Source organism: Tachyglossus aculeatus, chromosome 22, assembly GCF_015852505.1.
Source record: "Tachyglossus aculeatus isolate mTacAcu1 chromosome 22, mTacAcu1.pri, whole genome shotgun sequence".
NCBI lineage: Eukaryota > Metazoa > Chordata > Mammalia > Monotremata > Tachyglossidae > Tachyglossus > Tachyglossus aculeatus.
Genome location: NC_052087.1, coordinates 9402620 through 9425652, shown reverse-complemented (window position 1 = coordinate 9425652; position 23033 = coordinate 9402620). Strand labels below are relative to the sequence as shown.

The following is a 23033-nucleotide window of genomic DNA, read 5'->3' as shown; positions in this document are numbered from 1 at the left end:
ATGAGGAGCAAACTATCCTTTCAGTAAAGCCAGCAGTATCATTTTCATAGGAAAGGACTTTTTATTCCAAAATAACAAAGTGTTAGCCAGACAACTACAAACCACCTTCACAAGACTTTGGTAAAGAAATAGATATGCGACCATCTTAACATAATTCCTCCAGCCAGACAATAGCACAAAAAAACAAAAACTACATTTCCATGATGCATGTAGTAAATAGATGAGACATTTCTCATTCATTCTTTGTAAATCGCCTCATCTCTTAAGTTAGACTAAAAAAAATACACAGCAGTAAGCTAAAAAAGGGGAGGTGAGGGGTACAAAACACTCAATAATAACACTGAAGTGACAGATGTGCTTTCAGTAGGAAAGTAGCAGATATTATTCGCGAGTGACAACAAGAGATAACACCTTTCGTCTTCTTTATTGACCGATATGCAGTGGGTTAGTATGCTACTAGAAAGGTTACAGTAACATTACAATAGTTTTGCATACTAAGTATCAGAGTTTTGATCTTAATAGAAAATCAACCTTTTTCTTTTTTTCTTCAAATTTTATTAAAAAAAGTAACAAGCTTAAATATTTCTTTATTTTTCTCAAGTTAGAAAGATGGTCATCAGTTCAAAGCTCCAGGAAGCCAAATGAACCAAAGGGCCGATCAGTGGACCAAGGGAAGAGGACATTTGAGAAGATGGGGAAGGATTCCGTCACGGAAACTGGGGGACTGTGAGTCTGGAATAGGAAACTCAAGCATGAGGGATGTTGATGGGCACGGGAATGATTTCTTTGTGGAATGCCTTTCCTGTTTCGGAAAGAGGAGAGACCGCCAACCCTCCATCCGATGGGCATGAGGTGTTGGCAACAGTCCCGGCAGGCTGATCATGAGGGGAGAAAGCCAAACAATTCTATAGATTCCCTACCACGTCCCTTTCGATTCAGCGGTACAATAATCGAGACCCTCATCGGAGTGATTTCTGTGATCAGCCGAATGCACAAGTACATGAGGCAGGATAAGGAGCAGAAGCAGACAGGCCTGACCGGGAAGATGCCCAACATGGAAGACCCAAAGCTGGGTGGGCCATCTTCCACTTCCATAGCATCGACTGAATTCTGGAAGGCTCGGGAGATGGACCTTTCCCTCAACCTCTCTTTTGAGGTTGCTCGTACTGCCCACCTGCTTTCCAAGGAGGGGTAATTCCCTAGCTTAGAGATCGTTCTCCAATCATTCCGGCTGTTCCTCAGGATAGTTTGGTGGGATCTCAGCTGAGGGGAGTCTGGGTGGGTGAGGACAGGGAGCCAAGAGTGAGCCCCACCCCAGAGCTCCACTACGTCTATGTGGTGGGTTACCTGATGTCGATCCAACAAAGTGACCAAGAGGAAATCACTTCTTTGGAACCTCTCAGCCTTAATAAGGATGGCCATCCGGTGAATGAGATGCCAGCTGCCAGTTAGCTCTCTTTCCCTCTGCGCATCCGGGATTATTTCCAGCAAAGACGAATGGGTTCATAATTGCTTAATTAGAAAAGAGAAATAATATAATGGCCGTGCTAATATTACCACTAAAATTCTACAAACTCATTTTCCCCCTGAAGACTGAGATCCTGCAACGGTTTTAAAAATCCTTAGGATGAAAACGAGCAGGAGGATGAACATTACTTTGAATCCCATCAGCTTTGTCCAGACAAGAGAGTAGAGAATACTGTCCACCACGATTCAATAAATCAGTGGAATGTGTTGAGTGCTTACTGTGTGCAGAACACAGTAGAAAACGCTTTGGAGAAGACACTGCAACAGAGTTGGTAGACCCCTTCCCTGCCCGAAAGGAGAGGGAATTCCTTACCCTTATCCTTGATCCTATTGGTTGGGAAGGGCTGGACTCTGGATAATCTAAAACCAGAACCCTAGTTACTACGAATAATTGTGGTATTTGTTAAGTGCTTACTAAATGCCTAGTATTAGGAGAAGGAAAAGATAATCAGGTCTGACACAGTACCTGTCCCAGTCTAAGTAAGAGGGAGAACAGGTAGCGAATCCATTTGCAGATGAGGAAACGTAGCTACATAGAAAGTAAGTGTCGATACAGACACTTAGTATGGTTCTCTTTTCACAGTTCTTCATTTCTCTGGGCCTCAGTTTACCTCATCTGTAAAATGGAGATTAAGAATGTGAGCCCCATGTAGGACAGGGGCTGTGTCCAACCCAATACAGACAGCTGGGTTTAGATCCCAGGTCGAATAGACTCCCAGGCCTGTGCTCTGATGACTAGGCACACAGCTTCACACTCTGAAACTTGTCCCTTTATCCTAGTTCTTCTGCCCTTTTGAGTTCCTTACACTCTCTCCCTCCCCCCCCGTGCCTCCCCCACATCCCACCCCCTCAGCCCCCTCCCCCTGCTCTTCTCTCCGGACTCTCTCCTAGACTCTGCCAAGCGACCATCCACAGGGTGGAAATGCCAGTTCGAAATGCCTATGGTCGGGTGACTACTAGTTTTTATGCGTTAAGGGCTAGCCAAAGAGTCGCTCTCAGCGAACGTTTGTGAGGAAATATTTATAAAATAAGCTTCTTGCACCTCCAAGACTAATAAGCAAACCACACGGCAAAAAATGAAGACTAATATCCACGCTTTATAGGTTGTTTTTTTTAAAAAAAAACAAATCAAGGTTGACTTTCCATTTTGTGCAGGCGGTGTCCCTCTGAGGCCCCGGGCTTTGCTAACAGGGGTGGACATTGCATGCTCGGATCTCCTTCTTGTCCTTGCAGCTGGTAAACTGGGAGCTCTTGAACCTCTTCTTTACGATCATGAAGCGGTCCTGAATTCCTCCCCCACAGAGTTTGGTACATTCCGACCAAGCTGTCCATGGCCGCATTCGGCAACCTAGGAGCGGAAAAAGATCTTAGGTTGGACACTCTGGGGGTGGGATACACGGAGAGAAGCTCTCTGAGTGTCGATAGAGAGATATATCAATCAGTGGTATTTATGAATGCTTACTGTGTGAAGAGCCCTGCCCAAAAGAAGAGGTAATTCCTTACCCTTATTCTTGATCTTACTGGTTGGGAAGGGCTGGACTCCGGATAATCTAAAACCAGAACCCTAGTTACTATGAATAATTATGGTATTTATGTAGTCACTTGGGCGACTACAGTAGAATTAGTAGGCATGAAATCTGCCCTCTAGGAACTTACAATCTAGTAGGCCTGTCCTTCGTAAATCCACCACCCAATCAATGGTATTTATCGAGCACTTTCTGTGAAAAGAGAACTGTACTAAGTGCTTGGGAGAGCACAGTACCGAAGAGTAAGTAACATGATCCCTACTCACAAGGAGCTTGCAAACTAGAGTACACCCCCCTGGCAGCAATTATAATGATAAGAATAATAATATTTGTTAAGCACTTACTTTGTGCCAGGCACTGTACTAAGTGCTGTAGTGGATACAGCAAATCGGGCTGGACATAGTCCCTATCCCACGAGGGGCTCACCGTCTCGATTTCCGTTTTGCAGATGAGAGAACTGAGGCCAGAGTCAGAAGGACCTGAGTTCTAATCACGGCTCTGTCACCGGTCTGATGTGTGACCTTGGGAAAGTTAGTTCATTTCTCTGTGCCTCAGTTTACCTCATCTGTAAAATGGAGATTGAGTGTGAGCCTCATGTGGGACAGGGGCTGTGTCCAACCCAATTAACTTGGATCTACCCCAGGGGTTACAACAGTGCTTGGCACCGTTCTAAGCACTTAACAAGTACCATTATTATTATATCCAGCATTTATGAGCTGGCTCTTCTTCCACTCTAGAATGTAAACTCGTTGTGGGCAGGGAATGTGTTTGTTATATAGAGCTATTGTACTCTCCCAAGCACTTACAGTGCTCTGCAAACACTAAGGCGCTCAATATATACAATTAACTAACTCACTGACTCCAATCTTCCATTTAGGCTAATCACACATCAGCGTGTAAGTGCCAAAGTCTCCCGGTGAAAGTTGTTATTCTCACTGAGGAGGACATTTGTTCACTGGCTTAAGGTTTCTGTAGAGATTTTGGTGGCAGAGAAATGCTAAAGTGCCCATCACTTGAAGGGATTCTTCACTCCCTGAGGTTCAATTGGGGGTCCCCTCTCCCCCTCTTGACCATAAGCTCGTTTTGGGCAGGGAATGTCTGCTTATTGTTGTATTGCTCTCTCCCATGCACTTAGTACAGTACTCTGCACACAGTAAGTACTCAGTAATTACAACTGACTGACTCCCTGGATGAACAGATGACTATAGTGGCTTCAGTGAGCCACTGTTTCAGGTGTTGACAATCTTATCCTTTCAGGGCATGGCTCTGCTCCACTGATATTGTGAACGCAGTCTGCTGAATAATGATTCTTGCATTCCTAAAGACTGAGTATGACTTGTCTGTTCAAATGTTTAGTGCAGTGCTTTGCACACAGTAAGTGCTTAATACCTGCGATTGAATGTTTAACCCTGGCTTGTACAGAGGGTGAAAGTTGGATCCCCAAACTTGGGTCTTTGTGGCTCAGTTTGGATGCAAGGATTCTGTCACCTGCCGCTGAGGCCAGACTGCCCGGGCCCCAGGTACATAATGCCTGGACCCAGCATGAATTATCTGTAGTATTTGATAAGCACTTACTATGTGTCAAACACTGGATCCCACCTGGGGCTCACTTTCTAGGGGTGAGGGAGAACAGATATTGAATCCCCGTTTTACAGATGAGGAAACCAGTGCTCAGAGAAATTAAATAACTTGCCTAGGGTCACATGGCAGGCAAGTGCTGGAGTTAGAATTAGAACCCAGGTCTCTGAATGCTCAGTCCTGGGCTCATTCCAGGTGATGCTGCCTTCATGGACAGCAAGGACAACAGAAGCAGAGTGACCTACTGAATAAAACTCCGGTCCAGGAGTCCAAAGGATCCAGGTCTGCCACTTGTGTGCTGTGTGACCTTAGGGAAGTCATTTCAGTTCCTTCATCTGTAAAATGGACATTAAGACTTTGAGCCCCACGGGGACAGAGACTGTGTCCAACCTGATTAGCTTGTATCCTCCCCTGTGCTTAGTACAGTGTCTGTCATATAGTAAGTGCTTAAGGATTCAATATCTATTGTCCTCCCTACCTAGATTGTGAGCCTTGTTTGGAACAGGGACTGTGTCCAACCTGATTATCCTGTGTTTTCCCCAGTGCTTAGAACGGTGCTTGACACATAGTAAACACTTAACATACCACTATTATCATTTTTATGATGATGATGATGGTATTTCTTAAGCACTTACTATGTGCCAAACACTGTTCTAAGCACTGGGGTAGATGCAAGATAATCAGGTTGTCCCACGTGGGGCTCACAGTCTTAATCCCCATTTTACAGATGAGGTAACAGGTACAGAGAAGTTAAGTGAGTTGCCCAAAGTCACACAGCTAACAAGTAGTGGAGCCAGGATTAGAACCCATGACCTCTGACTCCCAAGCCTGTGCTCTACCCACTAAGCCATATGTTTCTCATAACAGATATCATTAACAGATTAACGTATTTACCGATACCATTAAAAAATGACATTTAAGCCCTTTCAGTTTGCACATCCCCTCATTTCAAGTAGGGCTGGCATAACCTGTTGCTTCCCACCTTCCCCAGAGCCCCTCACCTCCTCACATGCAGCAGGACTTGATGACTGTTGTCTATGATAATAATGATGGTGGTATTTGTTAAGCACTTATTATGTGACAGACACTGTACTAAGCTCTGCAGTGGATACAAGAAAATCGAGTAGGACACAGTCCCTGCCCCATGTGGGGTTCTAGGTCTCAATCCCTATTTTACCAATGAGGTCACTGAGGCCCAGAGAAATGAAGTGACTTGCCCAAGGTCACGCAGCAGATAAGTGGCGGAGTCGGGTTTAGAACCCGTACCCTTCTGACTCCCAAGCCCATGTTCTTTCCACTAGGCCATGCAGTATCCCTATAATTAAGAAAGCCAACCCACGGGTGACCTGCCGACCCACTGACCCGCGGGGCTTACCTGGGTACTGTTCCCCGTCGCTATCCTCTTTCCCGTGGTTGCTCCTCCGGTTCTCATGCACCTCTCGCCAGCGCATTTTCTGGAGGGATGGATTCCGCAGGCATTTCCGGATCCTGCATTTCTTCCGCTGCACGGTCTCGGGGCAGGGAGCCCCACCGAACTGCGGCTCCATCTTGATCATCCGTGTCCGGATCACATGGCCTTTCCCGCACGACTTGTTGCACTCAGACCACTGGGACCACTCGGTCAGCTCACAGTCGATTGCTAGCGAGAGGTGGAGGAAAGGAGAGAAATCAGGCGGGGTGGGGGAAAAGCGATCCTTTTACTTATTGTGTTGGCATCATCATCATTATCACCATCATCATTCTTCCATTTGCTAAGTGCTTACTACATACCAAGCACTGGGCTAAACACTGGGAAAGATACAACATAGACTGAACAGAGTTTCTGTCCTACACGGGGTTCACAGTCTAAGAGGGAGGAAGAATAGATACTGTTTATCACCTTCATCCATTAGAGTATTTATTGAGTGCCCACAAAGTACTGTAGTGAGATCCTAATGTGTACTACCCACTAAGCTATAGTTCATGTGTGTCACATGCAGAGGGCTGTACTGGGTACCTACTGTGAGCAGAGTGCTATACTGAATGTCTATGGTAAGCAGAGCCCTGAACTGGGTGTCTTTGGTGTGCTACTGGGTTCAGAGTACTTGGGAACCTACAACAGGAGTAAAAGGCAGGATCTCTACACTTAAAGAGTTTACAAACAGCAAAAAGTGTTTAAGCCTTCCTTCACGCTCTTTTAACGTTTGAATATTTGCCATTTCATGATGTATGTCTTCCCCATTAGACTGTCAACATCTCAAGGGTGGGAGTTGCATTTTTGTTATTCTTTCATGCATCCCCCAAGTGCCCAGGAGATGGTTCTGTAGACAGTAGGTATTCAGAGGCTGTTATAAGGGGTTCAATTTTCAGAAGAGGTGATTGTCTTGAGACTGTCTGCTGCTCTGCCTTTCTACCTCAGGAAGCTGCAGAGCCTGGGCTCTTTGGGCAGGATACCTTCCCACAGCTCTCTAAATGGAGGGACGGTGAGGTGCAGGGCCTCGGAAGGTTGATGCGCCACCGTGGTCCCTGCTGTACTATGTTAGGGTGGCAGGAAACCCACCCCTGGGTGCATGGACCACACTGTGGCTAGACCTTGTAGGTCATTGAAATGATCTGCAAATCTAACAATCTTTAGTTGAAGGTTTGAACTATGACATAACATCGTACTGCCTCCTTTGTGATTGACATCTATCAATCATATGACACTGGGCTGGGGCCTGCCCACCGTGTGCATCCGGGCAGCTGTGATGGTGATCCAGGGCGCAGGCCTGGGGTGGGCATTGAAGTCGGTGATGGTGACACCGGACCCCAAAGCTTGGACCAGCCCTTGGCATAATGATGGCATTTGTTGAGCGCTTACTGTGCTAAGCACTATTCTAAGCACCGAGGTAGATACAAGGTCATCAGGATGGACACAGTCCCCATCCCACATGGGGCTCAAGTCTTAATCCCCATTTTATAGATGAGGTAACTGAGGCCCAGAAAAATTAAACAACTTGCCCAAGTTCACATAGCAGACACGATGAGGATGATGGAAATGGTTAGGGCTTGTGAGGCCAAGAGATCCCCCTGCCTTAGTAACAACCAACTTAGAACAGTGCTTAGTGCTTAGAACAGTGTTCAGCACATAGTAAGCACTTAACAAATACCATCATTATTATTATTCCAGGGGAGGAGGGTGGGAGCGTGGAGCCCAAAGATCTCCAGGACCCAAGCATTTCAATGACCTGCAAGGTCTAGCCACAGTGTGGTCCGGCACCCAGGGGCGGGCTTCCTGCCGCCATAACATAGTAAAGCATGGACCACGGTGGTGTGTCAGCCTTCTGAGGCCCTGCCCCTCACCGTCCCTCCATTTAGAGAGCTGTGGGAAGGCATCCTGCCCAAAGAGCCCAGGATCTGCAACTCCCTGAGGCAGAAAGGCAGAGCAGCAGACTTTAGCCACATCCCGTGCTAGAACAAATTCCTGATCAGGCCCCAGATAGATAGCCCAGCTCGTTGTGGGCTGGGAATGTGTCTGTTACATTGTTGTACTGAATTTGCCCAAGTGCTTAGTACAGTGCTCAGCACACAGTAAACCCTCAATAAATACGACTGACCGACTGACTGTTGGCCAAACTGCCACCCTGTGAACTTTGATCCCGGGGTCACTGGCCTCTGCCCCACTAGGGTGCCACCGAGCTGGAATGGCTATGGGCAGGTGGTGGAGAAAAAAACAAACTAACTGAGAGGCCGCGGTTCTCAGTGTCCTGGATCATAATAATAATAATTGTGGTATTTGTTAAGCGCTTTCTATGCATCAGGCACTGTCCTAAGTGCTGGGGTGGATACAAGCAAATCGGGTTGGACTCAATCACTGTCCCACGTGGGACTCACCATCTCAATCCCCATTTTCCAAATGAGGCAACTGAGGCTCAGAGAAGTGAAGTGACTTTCCCAAGGTCCTACAGCAGACAAATGGCAACGCCAGAATTAGAACCCATGACTGTCTGGCTCCCAGGCCCGGGATCTACTCACTGCACCATGGGAACTGAGCAGTGACTCTCGTATATTATGACCCACGTCCTTCCCCTGGCCTGGAATGCCCTCCCTCCACACATCCGCCAAGCTAGCTCTCTTCCTCCCTTCAAAGCCCTACTGAGAGCTCACCTCCTCCAGGAGGCCTTCCCAGACTGAGCCCCCTTTTTCCTCTCCTCCTCCACATCCCCCCTGCCCTACCTCCTTCCCCTCCCCACAGCAATTGTATATATATTTGTACAGATTTATTACTCTATTAATTTTACTTGTACATATCTACTATTCTATTTATTTTGTTAATGATGTACATCTAGCTTTAATTCTATTCGTTCTGACAACTGTGACACCTGTCTATATGTTTTGTTTTGTTGTCTGTCTCCCCCTTCTAGACTGTGAGCCCGTTGTTGGGTAGGAACCATCTTTATATGTTGCCAACTTGTAATTCCCAAGTGCTTAGTACAGTGCTCTGCAAACAGTAAGCACTCAATAAATATGATTGGATGAATGAATGAATGACTGAGCCTGTGGCGGTGTCTCTCGCCCCTCAGCTCTGGGGATCCCGAGGAGGCAGGTGCAGGGTTGGCAGCGAGGATTGGTGACTTACGGCACTCGGGCAGCATGCACTTCTCCACCTGCTCCAGCTCCTCGTTGCAGTCTCCGAGCTCCACCAGTGACTTGAGCATCCTCTGCCGCGTCCGCAGGCCCTTCCCACAGGTCACGCTGCAGTCGCTCCACTCGGACCAGGGCGACAGCATGCATGGGATGGTGTCTGGGGAAGATGCAGGGGTGGCTGTGAGAACGGGCTGTCTCATTCTGCCATCCCTGCCCATTTCTCTCTTCCCTCCTCTGGCCCTCTCTGGCAGGTCAGGTCCCTGCCCAGAACCAGCGTCTCCCACTTCTTCTGCATCAGAAAACCTTTGCCCGCTCCTGCCTCACCTCTCTACTCTCCTAATACCAGCCATCCCGCACACTTCACTCCTCTAATGCCACCCTTCTCAATGTACCTTGATCTCTTCTCTCTTGCTATCAACCTCTTGTCCTTGTCCTGTCTCTGGCCTGGAACCGCCTTCCTCCTCATATCTGACAATTACTCTCCCCAACCTCAAAGTCTTACTGAAGACACATCTCCTCCATGAGGCCTTCCCTGACTAAGCCCTCCTTTCCTCTTCTCCCACTCCCTTCTGTGTCACCCTGATTTGCTCCCTTTATTCATCCCCCCTCTCAGCCCCTCAGGACTTATGTAACATATTTGTAATTTATTTATTCATTCATATCAATGTCTGTCATCCCACTCGATGTGGGCAGGGGATGTGTCTGTTTATTGTAATATTGTACTGCCCCAAGCACTTAGTACAGTGCTTTGCACATAGTAAGTGCTCAATAAATATGATTGAATGAATGGATGAACTTTCATGGTTGAGCTACAGTCAATCAATCCATGGTATTTTTTGAGCGCTTACTGTGTGCACTAAGCACTTGGGAGAGTCCAATATAACAATATAGCAGAGTTGGTAGACACTCCCCCAGAGATCCTTTCCCTCAGAGATTTGCTCTCTGACTGGGTCATGAGGCTGGGGGAAAATTCTGCCCTTCCTTCAGAGGTGACCCAAGGCAGGGAGGTGGACATTTTGGGAAGAAGGGGAGGAGATGAAGAAGAGCAAAGGAGTGAAGGAAGAGAAGAAGACTGCCTACAAAGGACACTAAGAGCTAGGGAAGGTACAACTTAATTAGGTCAGATACAGTCCTTAGCCTGCATGGGACCCACAGTCTAAGGAGGAGGGAGAATAGGTATCCCATTTTACACTTGAGAAAACTGAGGCCCAGAGAAGTTAAGTGACTTGCCCAAGGTCATACAGCAGACAGGTGGTGGAGTGAGAAGCAGCATGGTTTAATGGTTAGAGCTCGGGCCTGGGAGGCAGAAAGACCTGGGTTCTAATCCTGGCTCTGCCATGTGTCTGCTCTTTGACCCTGGGCAAGTCACAGCTTCTCTGGGACTCAGTTACCTCATCTGTAAAATGGGAATTAAGACTGCGAGCCCCATGAGGGACAGGGACTGTGTCCAACCTGATTAACTTGTATTTACCCCAGAGCTTAGAACCGTGATCGGCACATAGAAAGTGCTTAACAAGTACCATAATTATTATCATTATCATTATTAACCTAGGTCCTTCTGCCTCTCAGCCTGGTACTGTTTCCACTAGGCTATGCTGCTTCTTGTTTTTCCTGACCCGCTTCTCCACCCTGCAGTACCAGCCCCTGCCCTAACTCAGACACATACGGCACTCGGGCATCATGCACTTTTCCATCTCCATGGTCTCGGCCTTGCACATAGATCCATCGGCTGGACTCAGCTTGATCACCCGGTGGCGCTTTTTTAGTCCGATTCCACAGGTGGCACTGCATTCGTCCCATTCTCCCCATTCTGTCAGGAGGCAGCTACTGGGAGCTGGGAATGAGAGAGATGGAGAGAGGGGCAGAGTGGTGAGCCAGAAAAGTGGTGGATCGGGGAGAGGGAGAAAGAGAGAGGGGGAGAGAGAGGCCATGAGAGACAAAGAGAGAGAGGGAGGGAGGCCATCAGAGAGAAAGCATTAGCAATAATAGAGAGACAGAGAAACCACGAGGGACAGAGAGGGAAGGTGAATCAGAGAAAGAAAAACACATGAGAGAGAGAGACTGTGGGAGAGAGTGTGATTGTGAGAGACTGTGGGAGAGAGTGTGAATTCTCTATGTGTGAGAGAGGATAATCCTGAATCAGAGAGAGAGAAACCATGAGGGACAGAGAGAGAAGGAGAATTACAGAAAGCAAACCATGAGGGACTCTGAGATTGAGGGGGAATCAGAGAGAGACAGAGACACAAAAACCATGAAGCAGAAAGAGAAGGTGAATCAGGGAATGGAAAACCATGGGAGATACTGTAAGAGAGAAGAAGAATCAGAGAGACATCGTGAGAGAGAGCATGAAAGAAAATCCATGAGAGAAAGAGAGGAAGAGACAGAGTGAGAGAGAAATTGTGAGAAATAGCAAAACCATGAGAGAAAAGACAGAGAGCAACAGAGATAAACTATGAGACAGACAAAAATGAGAGGGAGAGAGAAAGAAGGAAAGAAACCATAAGAGAAACTATGAAAAAAGTGAGAGGGAAAGAGAAACCATGGGAGAAAGATTTTAAAAGACAGAGAAACCATGTGTGAGAGAGAGAGAAAAAAAAACCATGAGCTATATAAATACTGAGAAAGACAGAGACAGATAGTGACAGAGACAGAAAAACTATGTGAGAGAAAGAGGAGAGAGAGTAAGAGAAGGAAAGAAACCGTAGAAGAGACAGAGAAACCATGAACAAATGAGTGAGGGAAAGAGAAATCATGAAAGACCATGAAAGCCAGAGAAACCATGATAGAAAGAGAGGGACAGACAGAGAGAGGAAGAGAGAAACCATCAGAGATAAACCGAGAGACAGAGAGTGACAGAGACAGAGAAATTGTGTGAGAGAGAGAGAGGAAGAGAGGGAAAGAAACCATTGCAGAGATGAGAAACCATGGAAAAAGAGTGAGGGAAATAAATCATAAGAGAAGGACTATGAAAAACAGAGAAATCATGAGAGAAAGAGGAAGAAACAAAGAGAAAAGCCATGAGAGTTGAACCATGAGAGAGGGAAAGAGGGAGGCAGAGAGAGAGAGAGAGAGACAGAGAGAGAGACACAGAGAGAGAGAAAACATGATACATAGATACTGAGAAAAACAGAGACAGATAGTGACAGAGACAGATAAACTATGTGAACAGAGAAAGAGAAGACAGAGGAAGAGAGGGAAAAAAAAACATAGAAGAGACAGAGAAACCATGAACAAATGAGTGAGGGAAAGAGAAATCATGAGAAAAAGACCATGAAAGCCAGAGAAACTATGATAGAAAGAGAGGGAAGAGACAGAGAGAGGAAGAGAGAAAACATCAGAGATAGAGAAACCAAGAGACAGAGAGAGACAGAGACAGAGAAACTGAGAGAGAGAGAGGAAGAGAGGAAAAGAAACCATTGGAGACAGAGAAACCATGAAAAAAGAGTGAAAGAAAAATCATAAGAGAAAGTCTATGAAAAATAGAGAAATCATCAGAGAAAGGGGAAGAAACAGAGAAAAGCCATGAGAGTTGAACTGTGAGAGACGGAAAGAGGGAGACAGAGAGAGAGAGAGAGAGTTCATGCAAGTGTCTGGTTTTGTAAAGGCCTCCGATTAGGCTTTAGGGCCTGCCCCGGCCCTGGACACTTACAGCAGTCCTCGTTGACTACACATTTCTCCGTCTCTTCCGTTGGCACTTTGCACATGGAGCCGTCATCAGGGAACTGCTTGACATACCTCTCCCGGGATCGCATTCCCATGCCGCAGGAGACGCTGCACGGAGACCAGGTGATCCATTCGGACATAGTGCACGTGGAACCATCTGCAATGCAAAGGGGATGCTGCGGCCTCTGTGCCCGAGGCTGAAGGGGGACCCGGGCATGCAGGGAACAGTCTGCCCTCCCGCTTCAGAAAGAAGGGGCTGGAAAGAAGATCAGAGGCATGATGGGTCATTCCCATTCCATCAATCAATCCATATTACTGAGGGCTTACTGTAATAATAATAATAATAATAATAATAATGATAGAATTTATGAAGGGCTTACTATGTGCAAAGCACTGTTCTAAGCACTGGGGAGGTTAACAAGGTGATCAGGTTGTCCCGCGGGGGCTCACAGTCTTCATCCCCATTTTACAGATGAGGTAACTGAGGCCCAGAGAAGTGAAATGACTTGCCCAAAGTCACACAGCTGACAAGTGGCAGAGCTGGGATCTGAACCCACGACCTCTGACTCCAAAGCCCGGGCTCTTTCCACTGAGCAATGCTGCTCCTGTGTGCACAGTACTGTACTAAGCGCTTGGGAGAGGACAAAACAACAGAGTTGGTAGACTGTTCCCAGTCCACAAGAACCTTACAGCCTACAGTCTTCTCAGTGATGGGCAGGCATCCAGCCCTAACTTTATTTTTTATGGTATTTGTTACATGCTTGCTATAATAATAATAATAATAATGATAGCATTTATTAAGTGCTTACTATGTGCAAAACACTGTTCTAAGCGCTATGTTCCAGGCTGTATAGAACACTGAGATAGCTACATGATAATCAGGTTGGACACAGTTCCTATCCTGCTCGGGGCTCACAGTCTTAATACCTAGTTTACTGATGAGTTATCTGAGGCCCAGAGAAGTGAAGTGACTTGCCTAAGATCACACAGCAGACAAGGTGGTAGAGGCAGGATTAGAACCCAGATCCTTCTGACTCCCAGGCCCAGGCTTTATTCAGTAGCCTACATTGCTTCAGTAATGACTGGGGATCATTTTGATTCCAAAGAGGTCCTCTGCTGAACTGTAAACTCCTTGAGGGCAGGGATATTGTCTACTAATTATACTGTACTACATTCTCCCAAGCACTTAGTATAGTGCCCTGCACTAGTAAATGCTAAGTAAATACCATTGATTGATGTGATGCTACTTTGTCAAGTCTGGGAGGTACCAAAGGATGAGAAGCAGCGTGGCCTACTGGTTAGAGCATGAGCCTGGGAGTCGGAAGGTCTGGGTTCTAATCCTGGCTCTACCACTTGTCTGCTGTGTGATCTTAGGCAAGTCACTTCACTTCTCTGGGCCTCAGATAACTCATCAGTAAACTGGGTATTAAGATTGTGAGCCCCGAGCAGGATAGGAACTGTGTCCAACCTGATTATCATGTATCTATCTCAGTGTTCTGTACAGTGCCTGGAACATAGCACTTAGAACAGTGCTTTGCACATAGTAAGCGCTTAATAAATGCTATCATTATGATTACTATTATTACAGCAAGCACTTAACAAATACCATCAAAAATAAAGTTAGGGCTGGATGTTATGTGACCCTGGGCAAATAACTTGACTTCTTTGAGCCTCAATTTCTTCATCTGGAAAATAGAAATTATGACTGTGTCCAACCTGATTTGCGTGGATCTACCCCAGTGCTTAATTCAGTGCTTGGCACATATTAAGCGCTTAACAATAGCACAATTATTATTATTATTATTAACACATCTGAAATGGTTTTCCTTCCATTACTACACCAGCAAACACCTGCTCTCCAGGAATGTCTCTCTACTCTTTGGTCCTAGCCATTGAATTGCCATTATGTTGCCAACTTGTACTTCCCAAGCGCTTAGTACAGTGCTCTGCACACAGTAAGCGCTCAATAAATACGATTGGTTGATTGATTGATTGAACTGGAGTGTGATATCTGCTAGGAAGGGTTTCAGCTGCTTTGATTTAAACGCTCAATAAATACCACTGATTAATTGATAAATACAAAACAACAGGCATGAAAAGGGGGAGGCAGGGAAAATGGTTCATTCTGTGTTTTAATAATAATAATAATAATAATAATAATGATAATAATGATACTTGTTAAGTGCTTCTTATGTGCCTAGCACTATTCTAAGCACTGGGGTAGATACAAGTTAATCAGGTTGGACACAGTCCCTGTCCCACATGGGGCTCACACTCAACCTTATTTTACAGATGAGGTAACTGAGACACCGAGACGTTAAGTGACTTGCCCAAAGTCACACAGCAGACATGTGGCGAAGCCAGTATTAAAATCCAGGTCCTTCTGACTCCCTAGCACATGCTCTATCCACTAAGTGAGATCTAGGTCAGAAATGGGCCAGTCATAGATGGAGAATTGCAAGCACTTGCTAAAATCAGAATCATAAAAGTCAAAGATCATTATTTGCTCTTAGTTTTTGATGATTTTTGTGATTATGCTTATGTTTCTTGAATTAGGAATAAATTAAAGATGTTCAGGGTTGGACAGACTTTTAAGAAGGATTATAGACTTGGAAATGAGAATAGCAAAATAGCATCTACCAGAGAGTAGGGTAAGTCACAGAATTCCAACTGTCTTCAGAACTAGGAGTTCTGACTGTGACTATTGGTGCCAGATCAGATGAAATGAATATAATCCTCCCTCAAGGAGCACACACTAATAATTGTGGTGTTTGTCAAGTACCCTCCCAAGCAATCGGGCAAATACAGTAAAATCAAATTGACATGGGATTCAGAGTCTAAAGTGGAGACAGAAGTATTTTATCTCCTTTACACAGATAGGGAAGCTGAGGCCCGTAGAAGTTAAGTGACTTGTGCAGAGTTACACGGGGCAAGGGCAGAGTTTGGATTAGAACCCAAATCCTCCAACCCTCAGACCCACTTTCTTTACACTAAGCTTCAAACTGTCCAAAACTGAGACTGCTGAGGGTGAAGAAAATAGATAAGGGTCACACCTCCAGAGAGTACGACACAAATGTGAAATTTGTCACAACAGGAAGAAAACGACTAACCACTGAAGTAATTCTATAAAAACACAGGTCCTTCTAACTCCCAATTTTGTGCCCTTTTCAGTAGGCCACGCTGCTCCTAGGCCACTAACCCAGGAAATCTACAGAATTCTGCCCAGTGGCTGCTGTGTGACTTGGGCAAGTCACTTACCCTCTCTGTGCCTCATTTCCCTCAACTATAAAATGGAAATTAAGACTCTGAGCCCCACGTGTGACATGGACTGTGTTCAACCTGATTAGCTTGTATCTACCCTAGCCCTTAGTAAAGTGCCTGGCACATAGTAAGCACTTAACAAATACCATTTAAAAAAATACCAAAAACCCCAACATAAATAAATGCCATTGATTGTTTCACAAATCATCATCATTGATGATATTTACTGAGTGCTTACTGTGTGCAGAGCACTGTACTAAGCACTTGGGAGAGTACAATACTGCATAGTTGGTAGATGCGTCCCCTGCCCACAGAGACCACCATCATTTCAAGGAGACACAGCTCCATTTACCCTCATCACTGCAGCCCGGGCCCATGCATGGCTGAAAGTCCTGTGTGTCAGGGCAGGGCACGCTGAGATCCAGCTGCGCTTTCAGCATGCGCTGTCGCATCCTCTTGCCCTTCTCACAGGTGGAGGAGCTGCAGGCCGACCACGGGGACCAGTTGGAATAGATGCAGGTTTCGGGGGTGTCATCTGAGAACAGAGGGAACCAGGAATGGTCAAGACACCAGTGAAGCACTTAGTACAGTGCTCTGCACACAGTAAGCGCTCAATAAATACCATTTTTTAGGTTATTCATCAAGCACTCATTAAATACAATTTTTTATGGTATTTGTTAAGCACCTACTTTTATTTATTTCTATTGATGTCTGTCTTCCCCACTCTAGCCTATGAGCTCATTGTGGGCAAGGAATGTCACTGTTCATTGTAGTATTCTACTTTCATTCATTCATTCAATCGTATTTATTGAGAGCTTACTGTGTGCAGAACACTGTACTAAGTGCTTGGAAAGTACAATTCCGCAACAAATAGAAACAATCCCTGCCCACAACAGGCTCACAGTCTAGTCTAGCACTTTCTCAAGTGCTTAGTACACAGTGCACTGCACACAGTAAGAGCTCAATAAATATGATTGAATGAATGAATGAATATGCCAGGCACTGTACTAGGAACTGGGGTAGAGACAAGCTAATCAGGTTGGATACAGTCCATGTCCGACTTGGGGCTCACAGTCTTAATCCCTATTTTACAGATGCGATAACTGAGGCATGGAGACTTCAATGACTTGCCCAAGGTCACACAGCATATAAGTGGTGGAGCCAGTATTAAAACCCAGGTCCTTTTAACTATCAGGCCTGTGCCTTATCCACTAGGCTACGCTGATTGATAGATGCAAGGGGAAGGGTGATGGATGCTATCCATAAAATACTGAATGCACCAGGAAGCAACAAGATGCCTGTTCTGTGCCTCTCCCCTGCTCCCACTGTAGTGACTCCTGCCACTTGGAGACCATGGGCATAAAATCTGACTTAGAGGCACTTTCTTCATGGAGAAGTGGCCTTGCAGTGCTTGGTTTTCCTGGACTTGCCGTGATAAGTTGGCAAAGCAAAATGACGTGTCCATGACTGGAGAAAGTGATTCAGTGTGAAGGTCTGGCTTTGGCTCTCCATGGCTAAGATTCTGTCCATCTTTCCAGGAACTGGGACCCAGATGGCTCATGAGGATGCTGGCAGACCTATTAGGCCCTTAGCCTATTTCTCCACATGAAGCCAGTCAATCGATCACTCAACCAGTGGGATTTATTGAGCCTTTACTGTGTGCAGAGCACCATACTGAGTTCTCAGGAGAGCACAATAGAGCAGAGCTAGTAGACGCGTTCCTTGTCCTCAAAGAGGGAAACAGTGTGGCCTAGTGGATAGAAGCACAGGCCTGGAATTCAGAAAACCTGTTTTCTAATCCTGGCACTATCACCTGACAGCTGTGTGACCTTGGGCAAGTCACTCCACTTCTCTGTGCCTCGGTTTCCTCAACTGTAAAATGGGGATTCAATACCTGTTCTCCCTTCTATTTGACTGTGAGCCCCATGTGGGACAGGGACTGTGTCCCCCAGATGAACTTGTATCTACTCCAGCACTTAGAACAGTGCTAGACACATAGTAAGCACTTAACAAATACCACTAAAACAAACAAGCAAACAAAAAAACAAGCTTACAGTCTAAAGGTGGAGATGGATATTAAAATAAATTTCAGATATGTACACAAATCTTGTGGGGCTGAGGGTGGGGTGAATATCAAGTTCTTAAAGGGTAGATCCAAGTGCATACATGAAACAGAAGGCAGAGAGAGTAGGGGGAATGAGGGCTTAGTTGAGGGAAGACTCTTGGAGGAGATGCTGTTTCAATAAATTTTTGAAGGTGGGGAGAGTTGTAGTTTGTCATATGTGAAGGAGGAGGGTGTTCTGAGCCAGAGGCAGGATGTGGGTAAGGGGGAGATAGACAAAATTGAAACAAAGTGGCTTTTGAAGAGCAAAGTGTGTGGGATGGCCTGTAGTAGTAAATCAGCGAGGTAAGGTAGGAGAGGGAGAGCTGATTTAATGCAAAAAGCACACTCAAGTGCCTGTGTTGAGGATCACAATGGTTTGATTTGACTCCACTGGAAGCAATTTTCAGCATGGGCTGAGCTATCATCCTTCCCCAGCCCAGCCTGTGGGACCACAGTTGGAAGATTCTCTAATCTAGGTATGGCCCGGTTCACTGCTGGCTCAGAAATGTGAACATTTTTAGAACAATTGTTGCAAAGCAGGCAGTGTTCATTAGACCCCAGCCAAAATTGCAGAGCGTGAATGTGTTTTTAATACAAAGAGCATCACCAAGACACTATATACACAAGAAACGCTGAAGGATGAAATGAACAGAAGGCTCACATAGCAAGGCTTAATTAAACTGTAAAAAAAAAAAACTCGAAAAAAAAAGTCCCAAGAAATTAATCAGTACCTTCGTCTTTCTCTTCGGGAGCCAAATCTGACACAATGTCATCAACATTATCAGGCACGATATTGCACTGTTCCCCCTGCAAAGGAAATGTTTCTTTTAAAGGTAGAAATTAGACAGACAAATATGTACAGGTTGGAGTGTACAATAATTTGCCAGCAACTAAAACAGCAAATTTGGTGCTTCAGTGCTGACGCCCTTTAGAAAATGCTGTTTTCCTTTCAAGGGACACAGATGGAGAATCTGCTGCATACAGCAAAAACGAACTGAGACCTGCCATGGTTCACTGGGAGTTCGGCAGAAAGAGTCCATGCTGACACAGGAGAAGCAACATGGCCTAGTGGAAACAGCACAAGCTTGGGAGTCAGAAGAGCCTTTCTGCTGTGTAACCTTGGGCAAGCCACTTGACTTCTCTGTGCCTCAGTTACCTCATCTGCAAAATGGGGATTAATAATAATCGTGGTATTTGCTAAATGCTTACTATGTGCCAAGCACTCTTCTAAGCACCGGGGTAGGGACAGATAATCTGGTTGGACACAGTTCCTGTCCCACATGGTGCTCACAGTCTTAATCCCCATTTTACAAATGAGAGAAATGAGGACCAGAGAAATTAAATGTCTTGCCCAAGGTCACAGAGCAGACATGTGGCAGAGCCAGGATTAGAACCCATGTTCTGTGATTCCCAGGCCTGTGATCTTTCCACTAGGCCACGCTGCTTCCCAGAGTAGACTGTGAACCCTAGGTGGGACAGGGAATGTGTCCAACCTGATTTGCTTGTATCTACTCCAGTGCTTAGTACAGTGCCTGGCAAATAGTAAGCACTTATCAAATACCATTAAAACCCCCCCCAAAAACCAAACAAAAAAATCTTCTAAAATGTGCTGTGGGCTGGGCCTGGGAACGAACTCCAGGCTGATTCAGTAGAATTCTGTGCGTGCAGGGAAATATTGTTGACACTGGAGCAGTCAGAAACGGAATTATATTTCTGTTTGTTCCTTCTCCATTTCCACTGTTCTGCCTTGGGAAGTGTCTCCCAGCCATCACTTGGTGGCTGGGATTGGGTGGGCAGGAGGTCTTCAGAGACAAGGTGCAGACCCACAGATGTGTGGGAAAAGGTGAGCAGAGGAGGAAAAACATGCAGCATCATTTCAAATCTGATGTCATCATTTTATCAAGTGGTATCAAGGAATATGAGTAGCTGCAGTATTGGTAGTGGTAATATTAGTAGTAACAGCAGCAGCGGTAGTAGTAATAATAGTAGAAAGAGAAGCAGCGTGGCTTAGTGGAAAGAGCATGGGCTTGGGAATCAGAGGTCATGGGTTTTAATCCCAGCTCCGCCACATGTCAGCTGTGTAACTTTGGGCAAGTCACTTCACTGCTCTGTGCCTCAGTTACCTCATCTGTAAAATGGAGAGTAAGACTGTGAACCCCACGTGGGTCAACCTGATTACTTTCTCTCTACCCCAGAGCTTAGAACAGTGCTTGGCACATAGTAAGGGCTTATCAAATATTATTATTATTATTAATAATAATAATAATAATAGTAGCAGTGTAGTAGTAATAGTAGTAGTAACAGCAGAGGTAGTAATAGTAACCAGTAATAATAGTAATAATAGTACCAGAAGTAATAGTAACAGTGGAAGTAATAGAAGTGGAAGTTAGGGAAGCAGCATGGCTCAATGGAAAGAGCACGGGCTTTGGAGTCAGAGGTCATGGGTTCAAATCCCGGCTCCACAAATTGTCAGCTGTGTGACTTTGGGCAAGTCACTTAACTTCTCTGGGCCTCAGTTACCTCATCTGTAAAATGGGGATTAAGACTGCGAGCCCCCCCGTGGGACAACCTGATCACCTTGTAACCTCCCCAGTGCTTAGAACAGTGCTTTGCACATAGTAAGCACTTAATAAATGCCATTATTATTAAGTAGACTTAGTAGTAGTAGTATAGTAGTAGTACTAGTATTAGTAATAGTATTTACAAAGTAATGAGTGCACCTGGAGTCTCCATTCATTATATGGTCCTTAACATATTTAGACTTATTCCAAGAGGTAAAAGGAAGAGAGTTGGGTGTGCTTTGCCAAGCCCTCTGGCCCAGGGAAATGTGGTAACATTACCTTGCGAGCAATTCTCTCGATGACAACTCTTGCTACAAGTGTGATGGAACCTCCCTCTGGATCGTAGAAAGGACTCTGGGGATGGTCCAGACTGGTCAGTGGTCTGATTTTCTCTTGAGGAATGGTAGGCTTGTTGGGTGACTGCAGTCAGAAAGATATACACACACATACACACACACAAACACACACCAAAAATGTGAGAAGTGAGCTCTTATCAAAGATCAGGTACCACCAGAGGGTCAGACATCAGTTACTCAAAATACATTTAGTTTCCTTTTCTGACAGCGGCAGAACCTAATTTTACAGAACTGAACTCTTTTGGTGAAGAAATGATAAGGGGAAGCAACAGGGCCTAGTGACAGGGCACAGGCCTAGAAGTCAGAGAACCTGGGTTCTAATTCCAGCTCTTGTCTGCTGTGGGACCTTGGGCAAGTGACTTCACTTCTCTTAGAACAGTTCTTGGTACATAGTACAGTCCCTGGCAAATAGAAAGCTAACAAATATTATTACTATTATTTTAAAGAAGTAGCATAGCCTAGTGGGAGTTAGAGGTTATGGGTTCTAATCCCACTCTGCCACTTGTCTGCTGTGTGACCTTGGGCAAGCCACTTAGCTTCTCTGGGCCTCAGTTACCTCATCTGTAAAAACAGGGATTAAGACTGTGAGCCCCACGTAGGACAACCTGATTACCTTGTATCTATCCCAGCGCTTAGTACAGTGCTTGGCACATAGTAAGCGCTTAACAAATAGCATAATTATTATTCTCTGTGCCTCAGTTACCTCATCTGTAAAATGGAGATTTAAGCTGTGAGCCCCTTGTGAGACAAGGACTATGTCCAACCTGATTACTGTGTGCCTAGCCCATAGTAAGAGTTTAACAAATGCCATAGAAAAAAAGAACAGACACATTTTAAAAACTGGGCTCCTGAGGAATTCAGGTATTTGAGAGGTCCCTCTGGAACCAGCACAAAAATCACGCCTCATACCCTCTTGTGGAATGAGTTGAAAAACATTTCCACTGAAAAGGTTTGGGCATGGAGCCTCTCAAAATGGGAGGCAGTTAAGACTAGCAGGAGCAGAAAGATGTCCACAGAAACAGTTGTGAGAATGGTAGCTTTGGAGGAATGTGAAAGTGCCTTTTCGACGACTTCTCATCTGAGAAAATCACACAGCAAGTTTAGAGTTGACATCCTAGAACCAAGACCAAGTCACAGATGGAACAGTGATGCTTTTGTTTCGTGCCCAAACAGTATTGGCATTTGTTAAGTGTTTACTATGTGCCAATAGTATAGATAGATAGATATAGAGATAGATATAAGTAGGTCAGACAAAGTCCCGGTCCCACACAGGGCATACAGCCTGGGGAGAAGGGAGAGCAGGTATTGAATGCTCATTTTACAGATGAGGAAATCAAATCCTAGAGAAGTTAAGTTGAGAGAAGTCAAATCCTAGAGAAGTCAAGTGATAGCAGTCAAATGGTGGCACCGGGATTAGAACCCAAGTCTCCTCACTCGGTTCTATTCTCCCTCCACTAGGCCCCGCTGCCTCTCATTCTCCCCCTGATTTCCTCCACCTCTGATGAAATGCAGAGTAGGTTTCCAATGGAAAAAAAAGGAAGCTCTTACTTCCTAAATAGCCTCATAGATTTCAGTAATGTAGCTGTATATAGTACACAGTTCGATTACCTTCTCTGCAGGGACAAGAGATTTATTCAGGTTCCAAAACTGCAATCAGTAACAAGCCTAATGTATTTTCTGTGGGTGAATAATGAAGAAATAACAGATTTAACTATGGTCCTTCCCAATACTTCAGAAACCCGGGGTAAGGGGAGACATAGATCGATGGAGAACCTAGAATGGGAGATGCTGGAGAACTAGTCGTGGGCACGGACTGTGCAATATGATTAACTTGTACTAACCCCAGTGCTTA

General features: G+C 45.4%; 1 protein-coding gene across 1 annotated transcript in view; it reads right to left on the bottom strand.

Moving 5' to 3' along the window:
* Nucleotides 1–2604: 2604 nt before the first annotated feature.
* The window catches only part of SPON1 (spondin 1), a 373683-nt gene continuing 353254 nt past the window's right edge, over nucleotides 2605–23033 (bottom strand). Inside the window, exons 9-16 of the mRNA XM_038765001.1 lie at nucleotides 21105–21245; nucleotides 18996–19071; nucleotides 16513–16695; nucleotides 12886–13056; nucleotides 10903–11070; nucleotides 9229–9393; nucleotides 6007–6270; nucleotides 2605–2875 (exon numbers count right to left, since the gene is read on the bottom strand). Of these exons, the coding sequence (XP_038620929.1) occupies nucleotides 2712–2875; nucleotides 6007–6270; nucleotides 9229–9393; nucleotides 10903–11070; nucleotides 12886–13056; nucleotides 16513–16695; nucleotides 18996–19071; nucleotides 21105–21245 (1332 nt within the window). The 3' untranslated portion in view covers nucleotides 2605–2711. The remainder of the gene's footprint in view (nucleotides 2876–6006; nucleotides 6271–9228; nucleotides 9394–10902; nucleotides 11071–12885; nucleotides 13057–16512; nucleotides 16696–18995; nucleotides 19072–21104; nucleotides 21246–23033) is intronic.